The sequence below is a fragment of the Rhinichthys klamathensis genome, unplaced genomic scaffold (genome assembly GCF_029890125.1).
Source record: "Rhinichthys klamathensis goyatoka isolate OS25496 unplaced genomic scaffold, OSU_Roscu_1.1 h1tg000068l_1, whole genome shotgun sequence".
Taxonomy (NCBI): domain Eukaryota; kingdom Metazoa; phylum Chordata; class Actinopteri; order Cypriniformes; family Leuciscidae; genus Rhinichthys; species Rhinichthys klamathensis.
In genome coordinates, this window is record NW_026606611.1 from 6,427,994 (window position 1) to 6,440,568 (window position 12,575).

Below are 12,575 nucleotides of genomic sequence, written 5' to 3' on the forward strand. Positions count from 1 at the left end.
GCGCAGTCCTCAAATCAAGCAACAGCAAAAAAGCAGAGTTCGACCAATCATAACGCTGGGTTCATTCCCCAAATAGCAAGCGGGGATGATTGACAGATGCGTAATCTATCATTAAAAAGAGACTGAAAACCAACAGCAATAAAGAATCCCCCTCGATCCCCGTTCCACTCCCGCGGCGCGCCGTCTGACTGATTTCATAAGCGAGGACAGTAGTCACAGTACTTCTGACTCCTGAAGGTAAACGGGCTGGGGTGGATGTGGAAAGTTGAAATATTGTAGAGTTAACTTAATCTGGATTCGATGATCACACGGGAGTGATCGCATGGATTATTTTACCATACTCCCTCTTATCTGAGTGACCATGAATGACGAAGACCTCATTCAGCCATGCAAATTATAAAATGCTTAAGTATTGATGAACAATAAGTCTAAATAAAATTTAAAATTGCTATGGCTTAGTGATTATGAAAGTTCTGTGATTTGTGGATGACTGATAAGCGCGAGTCTGGAGAAACAGGTGTTTATTTATTCATTCTCAGTGTTGAGAAACGTCGCCTGCATGTGTTGTTATTGTGTTAATCACTAAAGTACCTAATTATGTTACATAATTATTTTTTATGAAAACTAGCGAATTAGTTACTTGCGGATTAAAAAGTACCGTTGTATCAGTGCTGCGCAAGCTCTCGCTCACAAACAGACCGCGCGCTCAGAGAGAAGATAATTGTAAAATTGAAAATTGACGGGCTAAGTTTAAATTGTTCTTGGTGTTTTTTTTTTGTTTTTTTTTTGGTCAAAATGTCAGAAAGCATTTTGTATTATCCATCTGTGTTTTTAAAATTCGTTAAATGACGGACGTTTTACTATTAAAGGGATACTCAACTTTTTTTGGAAATAGGCTTATTTTACAACTCCCCCAGAGTTAAACTGTTGAGTTTTACCGTTTTTGAATCCATTCAGCCGATCTCCGGTTCTGGCGGTACCACTTTTAGCCTAGCTTAGCGTACATCATTGAAGTGGACAAGACCATTAGCATTTCTAAAAAAAAAATGACCAAAGAGTTTAGATATTTTTCCTATTTAAAACTTGACTCTTCTGTAGTTACATCGTGCACTAAGACCGACGGAAAATGTAAAGTTGCGATTTTCTAGGCTGATATGGCTAGGAACTCAACAGTTTACCTCTGGGGGAGTTGTAAAATGAGCCTATTTCCAAAAAAAGGAGTATCCCTTTAACACAGCCCTATATGTCGGATTCATTTAACTTATAACTTACTTGATATTCTTTTTAGAATAAGTGATTCAGTTTGCTATTATTGGTCCTGTGACAGGACTCCTGTCTATTCATTGTCAACTCTTTTCTATAAATATGTTTGCATTGGCTAACGTTTATTCAGCTAATGCGTGTCCTGTTTAAAATGTGCAATGTTCAAATGCAAAGACAGCACGGCACAAATAAAAGCCCTTTTTTTCTGTGGGATTTAGTATCATATTTGGAATGGATATTGGAATAATAAATTAAGTAGCACTATAAATGTTCACATCTATATATATATATATTTTTTTTTTTACTGTTTTCTAGGGGTTTCTTGATTTTTAGACTAGTTGACTTGCACACATTATATGCAATGCAATATTAATCATGAATAAAGTTTTGAGCAGTATTGAAACTTTGAACTTTCACTGTATATTGCAGTGCTAGATAAATTTTAAAACTTTAGAAGTCAAAACTAGAATTATGAAGATAGGCATGTGTTTGTGTTTCTTGGATTCTCAAAAAATAATGACAGATATGCGCCCCCAAATAAACATTTCTGGAGCAAATCAACTTTAATCCTTTAAGTTCAGAGAAATTTGTGAATCATAATTTTAAGCCATCTTTTTGTTTTCTAGGCTAAACAACACCAATCTAGTCTTTCCCCATGTCATGTGCAGTACATTTAATGTGGTGCATTAGTTTTATGAACATTGCAAACCACACTGACTAGATCAAGTTTTTAAAAAGTGCCAGCCAGATTAGGCACAATTGAAGGCACATTGTGAAAGTTTAACTCAGCGCCTTGTGTCATATTTGCAGAAAGCTTTGAATAAAAGGAACATTAGCTTCTTTTGAGTTTTGGCCAATTGTGACCAATATCCAAAAAAATCTTTCCATCCCAGTAAACAACCTGAATGTCTGAAGTCTTGAACCTTTGACATGTATGCATGTTGGTAAATAAAAACCAGCACATCAAAGAAGCATATCTTCTCTGATGTGGAAAACACTTCCTGTATGTTTTGTTGATGCTGATTCCAATCAAATTGTATGGTTGGCATAAATTCATCTGTAACATGATAGAATCTAAAAAATTTTTTTAGCTGTTTTAACTGAAAGCAACTTGCACTGACATATCCTAATATAAGCCAGTGCCATTTTGTCTCAAGATGCACACCAGTAATGTTTTTTTTTTTCTAAGGCACGTTTATAAAAGTTACTTAAAGGTGAACTAAGTAACTTTTTTTTACCTTAACCGAACAGCTTTGGAGTCATTGTAATGTTTATATTACTGATTTTGTGTTGAATAATGGTGGTCGTCTCGTACCCCCCTTGTGCCTGTGAGTCGCAAAACCACCCTTGCAACTTTGGGACGGCGGGCCGCCGGCCTCGGTGTTAGGAAGTATCGTGTGATATCAGGTCTCGCGAGGTAAAAAATTGCTTTACGGCAAAAAACAGATCTGATAAAATGAGCATCAAACAGAAATAACCCGGCGCCGTATACATGTGGTGTTCGAGGCGCGCATACAATACAGACTGCCGACAGTTAAACAGGGCGCTCAGCTCTTTAATGGCGCTTTTCCACTGCATAGTACGGTACGGTTCGGTACGGCACGCTTTGGCGCTGTTCCACTGCATAGTACGGTACGGTTCGGTACGGCTCACTTGTGGTGCTTTTCCACTGCATGGTACAGTACGGTACGGCTCGCTTCGGCTCGCTTTAAATGGTACCTGGTCTGTTGAGGTTCCTACCGTACCGGTACTAAAATGTGACGTAAAAACACTGCAGATCACTGATTGGTCAGACAGAATCGTCACTACCAGCGTCATTGGACACTAAACCCGCTAGATTTAAATAACCAGTAGACAACAGCCAACGCGGTAGCATCTGTTTTTTAAACTTTAAAAAGAAATGGCTGAATCGTGGTCAGTGGACGAGGTGCAGACGTTCCTCTCGTTGGTTGCCGAGGAGCGGATCCAGCGAGAGCTGGATGGGGCAAAACGGAATGAAAAAGTGTTCCAAGAAGTAGCTCAGCTCTTAGCCGCACACGGCTATCACCGGACCTACAAACAGTGTAGGGACAAAATAACGATCAGTCCCACCCACTTTGAAGGGGTACTAACTGCGGTGGAAAAGCAACCGAGCTAAAGCGAACCGAACCATGCCGTACCGAGTCGAGTCGTACCACGCAGTGGAAAAGCGAAGCGAACAGAACCGTTCCGCGCCGAGTCGAACCGTACCGAGCCGAACCGAGCCGTACCAGCAGTGGAAAAGCGCCAAAAGGGGCCATACCTTATTTCCACTCGTTACAGCGTCCATCCTACTGAACAGGTGCCGGTGTACAGGGGGAGGGGATCCGGCCGTGAGTGCGAGCCATCTCTGCGTGAGTGCTATTCACAACAGTACAAGTACTCCACAGCGACTCTAGGGGTCGCTGTTTGACAACGGAATTCCTACTTAGTGCTGCTTTAAATGCCCTAATTGAACTAAGGCCTAATTCTGGCTTTATCTAAGTCCTATCTGAAACCAGGCCTCTGAGGTAATAGAATGTTGAATCTTACGCATGGCTTATTCTAATTTGTGCTTATTGGTGAAAGTGCAATAACTCTGATGAAATGTAAAAATGCATTTCTAAAATGACAATCATTGTGAGAAATTTCTTAAATGATAATCATTGCGATTTCTAGTTGAGCAAAATAATCATTAGTTTAACCATTATGCAGCATAACGAAAATGTGTTTTCATTGACTAAAACTATAATGCTAAAACCACTGGCTCTGCACCCCTATACTTAAACGCATTACTTCTTGACCTATGTGCCATCCAAAAGCTTTCATTCTGCAAGTGAACGGCGCCTTATGGTGCCATCTCAGAGGCACAAAATCACTTTCACGGACCTTCACCTGGTTTGTTCCCTGCTGGTGGAATGACCTGCCTAACTCAACCCGAGCTGCTTAGTCTTTGGCCATTTGCAAGAAATTGCTGAAGACGCATCTGTTTCGGCACACTTGACCCATTAATACTAACACTTACTATTCTATATTTATAAAAAAAATAATAATAAAGTACTGGGCCAGGCTAACTGGGACTAGTCACAGCACTTGAATGTTGTTGCCTTATCGTTGGTTTGAAGGTTTTCCACATACACAGATGACACCATTGTCAAAATGATCCTCAACACGGATCCGTGAAAATGACTAAAAACGCTGTATTCTGCTGCCAGGCCATTAGATGACGATGACACACTATAGAGTGAACATGTAATATGAGGTCGTTTTCACGGATTTGTGTTTTTGTTTACACGGAGGCCGTATTTAAAAAAACTTGCACTTTGAAAGCCGTTTTCAAAAGTTTGAGTTTTCAGGCACCCAAAACGCCATTGTGTAAATGAACGGCCAAAACGCATAAACATTTTTTGTTTCAAGTGGAAAACGGTGTTGTGTAAACAGCCCCTAAACAAAAACCGGACAAGGTTGACACAATATAACTAGAAAGTACATTTGACAGAGGATTAAGACTAAAAATGGCTCGCCAAATTAACATCAGTGGTTTACATGCGAGGCAGGATAGCCAGGCTTAATTGACTAGCTGTTTTTGTCATTATTAGATGCGCTTCATTCAGTATTTGTGCAGTTAAATAGATCGATGGAAATGTTAGTATTATAAAAAGCAGAAATGTTTTCAAAACCAGTGAGCTGTATGTATCAATACTTCGTGAGCTTAGAATTATAAGGTTCTATCTCCACTTTTGGTTGAAATTGAGTTTTTGACAATCTTATCCATCAGGTGTTTATTAATGCCTGTGTGGTGTTATTTTTGTAAAAAAAATATTTTGTTAGTTCACTGATTCTTGAGAGTCGGGACAAAACACGTTTTAAAAAACTTTAGAGTTGTATGTTTCTGCAGAGAAAGGTCTTAGCTATTTAACCATGTAAAGGAACAAGTTCTAAATAAAAACACATTTTTAACAAACACGTTTCCCTTCAGAACTGAATTTGTGTCAACTCCGTCAGACACACTAAAAAGTATACAATTTTAATTCTTCCAATCCAACAAGAATCTAAAGTTCTGAAGTATATTGTAATAGTGTTTAGTTACTCTGATATGTAAAAAAAAATATATATATATAAACTTAAGTTGTGATTTCACACTATTCTGAAAACTCAGATTTCTAAATATTTGCATTTTCAAACTTTGATTTTAATTTCAATATTGTAAAAACAAATTCCTTAAATAAATAAAACATAAGAAGATTAGGGCTGTCAAAATTGCTCAAAAATGATGTTTGAATATTCCCTCTAAAAAACCCCATATATTCGAACTATTCGAATATCTGGTTGCACATTTTGTCAATGACGCGCATTACGTCAATAACAGGACAAATTAATACAAAGAGACGCAACTACTTGTATAGGTAGTTTATTTAAGTTTAAACATATTTGACAACGTATTAACTTACACAAAACCAAGTAAATCAACATTCGGTGATTGAAACAAATATTAACATTAATTGAAGTTTTACAGTATATAGAACCGACATTGAACGCTCCGAGCGAGCTGTGCTGTGGTAAACTGCTGCTAGCCTGCTAGTACTATGGCTATTTCGAGGGCGTCTGGCCACGCCCCCATTGGCGGGCTCTGACGTGTCTGATGTAATGCTAGCTCATTGGCGCACACGTTGGAGGCGCCCGTGCCATTGGATGTGCAGTTGACGCAGCACAGCCAATGAGTGAGCCAGACACTCACTGTGCTATCTGTCTGTGCAGCTGGAAAATGCGTTTTACATTTTAAGCTTCAGAATTTTGCCACTCGCAAAGCAGACAGACAGCCGCGCCTCTGCTACCGCGGGCGTGTTTTTCCACATGATTCGAATATTAATTTTCACCTTCGAATGTCTGTTTTTTAAAACTATTCGAATATATATTCGAATTTAGAATATTCGTTGACAGCCCTAAAGAAGATGTTGATCAGATGGTCCTTTATTACAAAAACAACATAAACTGAAGGAAGAACATTTTTTTCCCCAAAAAATTAACAAAAACAAAAACATACATCCAACACTGTTGATGAAGATATGACGGTGTTAATGAAAACCTGACGGTGTTGATGAAAAACTGACGGTGTTGATGAAGATCTGACGGTGTTGACAAAAAATGTGTGCATTGTGATGTGCTCAGATGTGCTCTTTAAACTACTACTAAAACTACTCCTTGTTATTAGAGTATTGAACTTACTATAATAAACATATTGCACATACACCGTTTCCAACTATTATAAATTACACCGTTTCCAACTATAAAAAAAAAAACAATAAGAGAAACCAGGGGCCCTCCTCTGTTTTCATCTACCTCCCCTATACCACTTTCTGCTCTCCTTTTTCTCATCCACCTCTTCTCCTCTTCCTATCCTCCTTTGTAAGTAGCCATTTACTTTAAAGTGGCGTGTGTGTGTGTGTGTGTGTTTGGGTGTGTTGGATGTGTGATTGCCCTGCACTGCCTACTTTATACTGGGTGTGATCTTAAATTGACATTCCTTGACAACAGTACTGCAACACATAATCTGTAGCTTAGAATCAGGTTCAATTAGCTTACTTAAGATTTCATTTTTGTCTAACCTGCGCTTATGCCTTGAGCAGCAGGCGTCGGACATGCGTATGGTTAAATAATGTAATGCATGCTATGTATGTGCTTTTGTGTAAATAAAACCCTGAAATAACAGTTTAACCCTTCACTATATTCACAAATAATATTATATTCGCACATTAAGAGGTTATTGGTGGATTTGTCAACTCCGTCAGCTTACAGGTCAACTCCGTCAAACCTGACGGAGTTGACGTCTGATGGCGTTGACGTAAGGGCATGTATTTTCCCGCCAAAACATGTATTGTACACTGCAGCTAGGTAGTTTTTCCTCAGTTGCTAGCTGTCCCAATAACCTCACTAAAATGCTTAAATTCAATCCACTATGGTTTAAAAAAAGTATCTTAACAGAAAGATGGTATTGACATGGTCCAGCTGTGACCATAGGAATATTGACATTGTCTAAAATATAAAAAAATGTAAAACGTTCCAGAGCATGTGTGGTAGTGCTGCATTCACCACAGACAGGGAGATGAAAAGGGGTCCTCAAGGATATAGCTGACCATGCTATTTCCTGATTTAAAGAGCTTTATGAAAAAATCTGACGGGGTTGACAGAAACTGAGGACACAACTTTAATAGGCAGATATTTATGGAAAATATTGTTTGTTCACTTCATGCATTGTTTTTTATATTTATACCCCTTATTTTTTATTTGATATATATGTTTTCACAATTGTAGAGCTTTTTAAAAGTTTTTTGGGATGGTTAATATTGTAACCTCTTGCTGAGGACAAGTGCAATAACATGGACCATCTAACCACAGACCATACATTTAAACAACTTTTACCCAAAAAGATAAAGTTTATTTTAAAAATTAGATAGGTATATACAATTCCTTTAGATTTAACTTTTTAAGTATGTCATACATGATGAATTTCTTAATTTTTGCTATAAATTAGACTTTTCTATGTGGGACATGTTTTGTCCCGACTCTCAAGAATCAGTGACTTATTAATAAAATAAAAAGGTTCCATCTCACAAAACAGCAGGGATGTAAAAACTTTGATGCTCAATATCTCAGAACTAGCCTAAACGGAGATAGAACCTTATAATTCTAAGCTCACGACTTGTCAACTAACCATATATCAATATAAGTTGACTACAAATCTGTTTTGTTTGTAGTTCTCACCATTTATTTTTGCCATATGCTGAGAAGTTCACAATCTGCCCTATTATTTGTGACCGTTTCAGTTGACTCTATAATCACTGTGGAGTTTAATCACTTCAATGACATTCATTATTATTGAAATGTAATGTTGAGCATTTATTATTTTTATTTTTTTACTTTAAAAATTTGATTCAATGTTTTTTTCTTATCTCCCCTCAGCTGAGTGATGATTGGCAGATTGACTACGAGTCATACACTTGGCGCAAGTTGGATGTGGACAGTGAAGAATGCAAGACCATGGTGAAGGAATACTTTGCATGGGAGGGTGAATTCAAACATGTAGGCAAAGCTTTCAACCAGGGCAAGATTTTCAAGTGAGAACATCTTGCGCCCAGTATTTATCAACATCAGTATCAATGGACATGACATTTGTTTGAGAACCCCATGTACAAGGCTTTGAGCTGTGGTGGAAGGAAGACTTAAGTTGAGAAATAAAACGTTTTTTTTCCACAATCCCACTTTGTTTTCTTTTGTGTTTTCTGTTTTGACTGTTACTCCTGAGTTTGTCTCTTTAAAAAAAAAAAAAAAGCATGTCTTAGTTCTATAGCAGATACATGTTTTATAAATAGCTGATGGTAATATTTTGGGGGGTGGGGGTCAATCTTTGAACAAGGTTGAACGTATAAAACTTGCTTTTAATTAGTGCTGGTTTTACTGTTCCCAGAAAGTCTTTTTTTCACAGTGCCTGATGCTCTCTTGGGATCTGAAATTGAGAAAACATATATAAATTGTGATGCTCTTTGAATCTGGAAATCATTGAAACTCTGGAAACAAAATGGCGTCTCAGCCATTTAATTAAGAAAATGTTTGCCTATTTTAACTTTGGCATTTGGAAAAATTGATCAGACTAAAATCCACCAGAGGGAGCCTCAGGTCTCGGATCCCATTAATGCCCCGGAATGGACCCAACTAGTCCTGTGGAAGTTTGAGGATTTTTTTTTTTTTATTATTAACCCTGTAAAATTGTTTTTTTTTTTCTTTAGGTTGTCCTGTGGCAAAGTTTTAACTCCTCACATTCTGCACCCTTCATGTAAACTACTTTGCACTTTTAATTCCGTTTCAAAGTCATGTGAGCAATTTATTTAAATTTAGTTTTAGTCAGCCTAATGAGGATTTTTTTTTTTTTGGAGCATTCATGGGAGAATGGTAAAAATTGAGCCCTTTTTTAATTTTAGTTCCATAAAATGCATCCTGATCTTTTGCAATATTGTCACAGTCATGGTTCTGATTCCCAGGGCTAAGCAAGGATTACACCTTAGTTTAAGTAACTTTTATAAATGTGCCTTAGAAAAAAAAAAACCTTACTGTCGTCTTTTTTGAGACAAAACAATGGTACAGTTAAAACCTAAACATGCATTTATTCTGGGACTAGGTTTAGGCCTCGTCTGTGAAGCGAGGGGATAAAGTCTGGATCTTTACCACAGGTATTTATTTACATGCATTTATTGCCATAGGCCAGGCTTCAAGTTATGGAATTACCCTAATGAAGGCAAATTATTGCAAGTCTGTTCTTACACAGTGATATTGTCTGTCTTGTTCCTGGATGAGAAATTACCCATTTGCTGATTTCCAAGCACACACTTTTGTTGGCATAGGAGTATGCTAGGTTGTCATATTTGTTGACACACCTGAGGTAAGACTCTGTAAACTTCAGAAGAAAAAAAGCCACACCTTACCCATGGGCGTAACTGGTAACTTATCCTTTTATTTTGTTTTCAACGCTTCAATAATTTAATGTGCTTCAATCTAGGTACTAATCCTCTGTATTTCATATTTGGAAAAAGAAAGGTATACAACCTTGATCCGTGTGGGAGAGGTAAATAACATTGCTTGAATTTTAAGTATATTAAACACACATGGAGTAGCATCTTAATCAAAACTGTGAATAATTGATTGCTGTTAAGTAAATAATTCAGCAAGTCTACTTACAAAAGATGTGATGGATTTAGTGCTAAATAGTTACACTGATAAAATGTCCTCATGATCAGTAGTGTTGCTCAATGGTGAGCACAGGGTGTGGCCTCGGCTCAAGCATGTCAATGCTTCTCTACAGCTGAATGCGCCGTCCTCACTTAACCTTATAACTGTGTGAGCGTGTCAGGAGGACATTGTCACACAGTGATAGCCGATTCACTTGAAGGCCTTTGAAGAGTACAGACATTGATGTTCTCAGATAAAAGCTGTCTTTTGGGCTTTTACATAAAGGCTGCCTGATTACAAGGCCCTGCACATAATGATACGTTGAGCAAAAAGAATAAAAACAGTAATATTATGAAAAAATTTAATTACACCAATATACTTTACAATGTTAAGTTGAACTAACAAGGAAAAAGTGTTTAATAAACGTAATGTTCATTTCAACATTTACTAATACACTAAAAACTCGTTTCTCAACTTTTGTGAAGTAAAAAAAAAAAAAGAAAGTGGCTTTTTTGAAAGTGTTTTTTTTATTAAATTGAATTTTTTTATCTGTAATTATTATATGGACCTGAGCTAGCATAAACTAACAATGAACAATTGCATTTTCATCAGCGTTAACAAAGATTAATGAATATACAAATGTATTGTTTATTGCTAATTTTAGTTGACTTGTTAACTAGTAGGACTTAATTGTTCAGTGTTACCCTGTTTTCTATTTTAATATATTTAATATGTAATTTATTCCTGACAAAGCTGAGTTTTCAGCATTTGTGTCACATGATCCTTCAGAAATCATTCTAATATGCTGATTTGATGCTCAAGAAACATTTCTCAATATCAACGTTGAAAGCCAGAATTATATATAAAATTCTGGCTTTTCCTTTAAGAGTCAAGCGAGTGAAAATACGATCCGTGTTAGGAAACACAGTGTGGAACTGGAATGTTTGCCAGAAAACCTCCTCTTCCTTTGTATTGGTTCAGAGGCTTGGGAGTTAAAAGGGTCAAACTAAACCAGATTCATGAACAATACGTACTGTAATGCCAACAGCAACACTATACTAGTGCTGCCAGCTCCCCCTGAAGTTCCCCAGAGCTTCCTCGCTCTCTTGCTGTTATTCCCACCCCGGCTCTTCCCTTAGTTCCCATCACTCGACTCCTTCCGCATTGATTTTATGAGGCTACAACAAGTACTTGTGACAGAATGTTATAGTGAGGTCTGTATTGTACATTGAGTTGAGAAGAAAAAAGCCTGGTATGCCTTTGTCAGGAATCTGTTCGACACATCTGGAAAGAGTGAGGGGTAGCAGCGGTTAGGAAAGCAGTCCGCTTCGAAAAACATTCAGCCAGTATCTGGAGAAGTTTAGATAAATATATCCTCTAGAACGCAATGGTAACTCTAGAATACTGACACAAAGCAGCGTCACGTAAGTGTTACCTTGTATGCAAGTAGTGCCATGGCAACAATGAGTCAGTAATGAAACCTCAATTTAAAATGAGGAACAGAAGAACAGAAACCAGGCTGTGAAAGCATATCATTGAACGTGGTTTGTGCTATATTGTGCTGATAGGTGAATTTTCCCCTCGAGTCAGTCGCCATGCTCCCGTGCCAGGAAAAAATAACCATGCAACTTTACAATCAGGCTCACCAGAACTCACAAAAGTCTTCACCAACTGTACTCTTGCACTTTCATTTTATGCTAAATTACTTCAGAATCAAATAAAATGTCTACGTGGTGATGAAGTTATGCTTTTTAACCCTGCATGTAGTTTCTCAGGGAAACTGTGTGGACAGGTATGTATCTAAGTTTTAATGATGGCCTGTATATTTTTTCCCCTTTCCAGAGTGCAAGAGAGAATTTTTGGCATTCCAGTGAAGGGGTTGAAGGTCAGAGTGCCAAAGGGAAGAATGTAGATGGTGCTGTCAATCACTGGGAACCACCACAATGGTTCTGATGATTTGAACTTATAACATCCATTTCTTTGCTTTCAGAAGTTTTAGAAGTCAACCAACGCCTCTCAATGTGTTTGGACGAGAAAGTAACTGGGTGATTTTCGATTTCGTGCAAAGCATTGCAAAAATCAGAAGGGAGAGCGAAAACAGGCAGCCCCTGCATTTTTGGACATGAGACCCCATACATAACTCTGCTGGCTCAGATTACCATTGGGGGAGGTGGAGCATAGATGTTGGTTTCATCCAGAGCTCTACTACAATGCTCAGAAATGTCACGCAGAACAACTATTCTTGTATCGTTTATGTATGATGCGGAAAGCTACAGCTGCAACTATGTTATTTTCCTAGTGGACAAATGTGTATGCATTATATTCAAGTGCTCAGTTACTGTACTGACAATTTAGTACATTTATTTAATATATTACAATATAAGGATTATACTATAAATATAAACATATTTAATCCACTTTGTAGGCCATATCATAATCCATTGTAGTTGAGTGAAGTAACAAAATAAAATAACAATATTTCATTTTTATTTTCTCTTTACTTTTATATAGATTAGACAACTTCACAACTAGATTCCAAAGAGATATAGAGTCCAAAAGTATGAGCCCACTAATGGATTTTTTTTTCTATTACA

General features: G+C 37.5%; 1 protein-coding gene across 1 annotated transcript in view; it reads left to right on the plus strand.

Moving 5' to 3' along the window:
* Positions 1-8,506, plus strand: part of eef1g (eukaryotic translation elongation factor 1 gamma) — a 33,993-nt gene extending 25,487 nt beyond the window's left edge. Inside the window, exon 10 of the mRNA XM_056250385.1 lies at positions 8,221-8,506. Coding sequence (XP_056106360.1) covers positions 8,221-8,379 — 159 coding nt within the window. The 3' untranslated portion in view covers positions 8,380-8,506. The remainder of the gene's footprint in view (positions 1-8,220) is intronic.
* Positions 8,507-12,575: the final 4,069 nt, after the last annotated feature.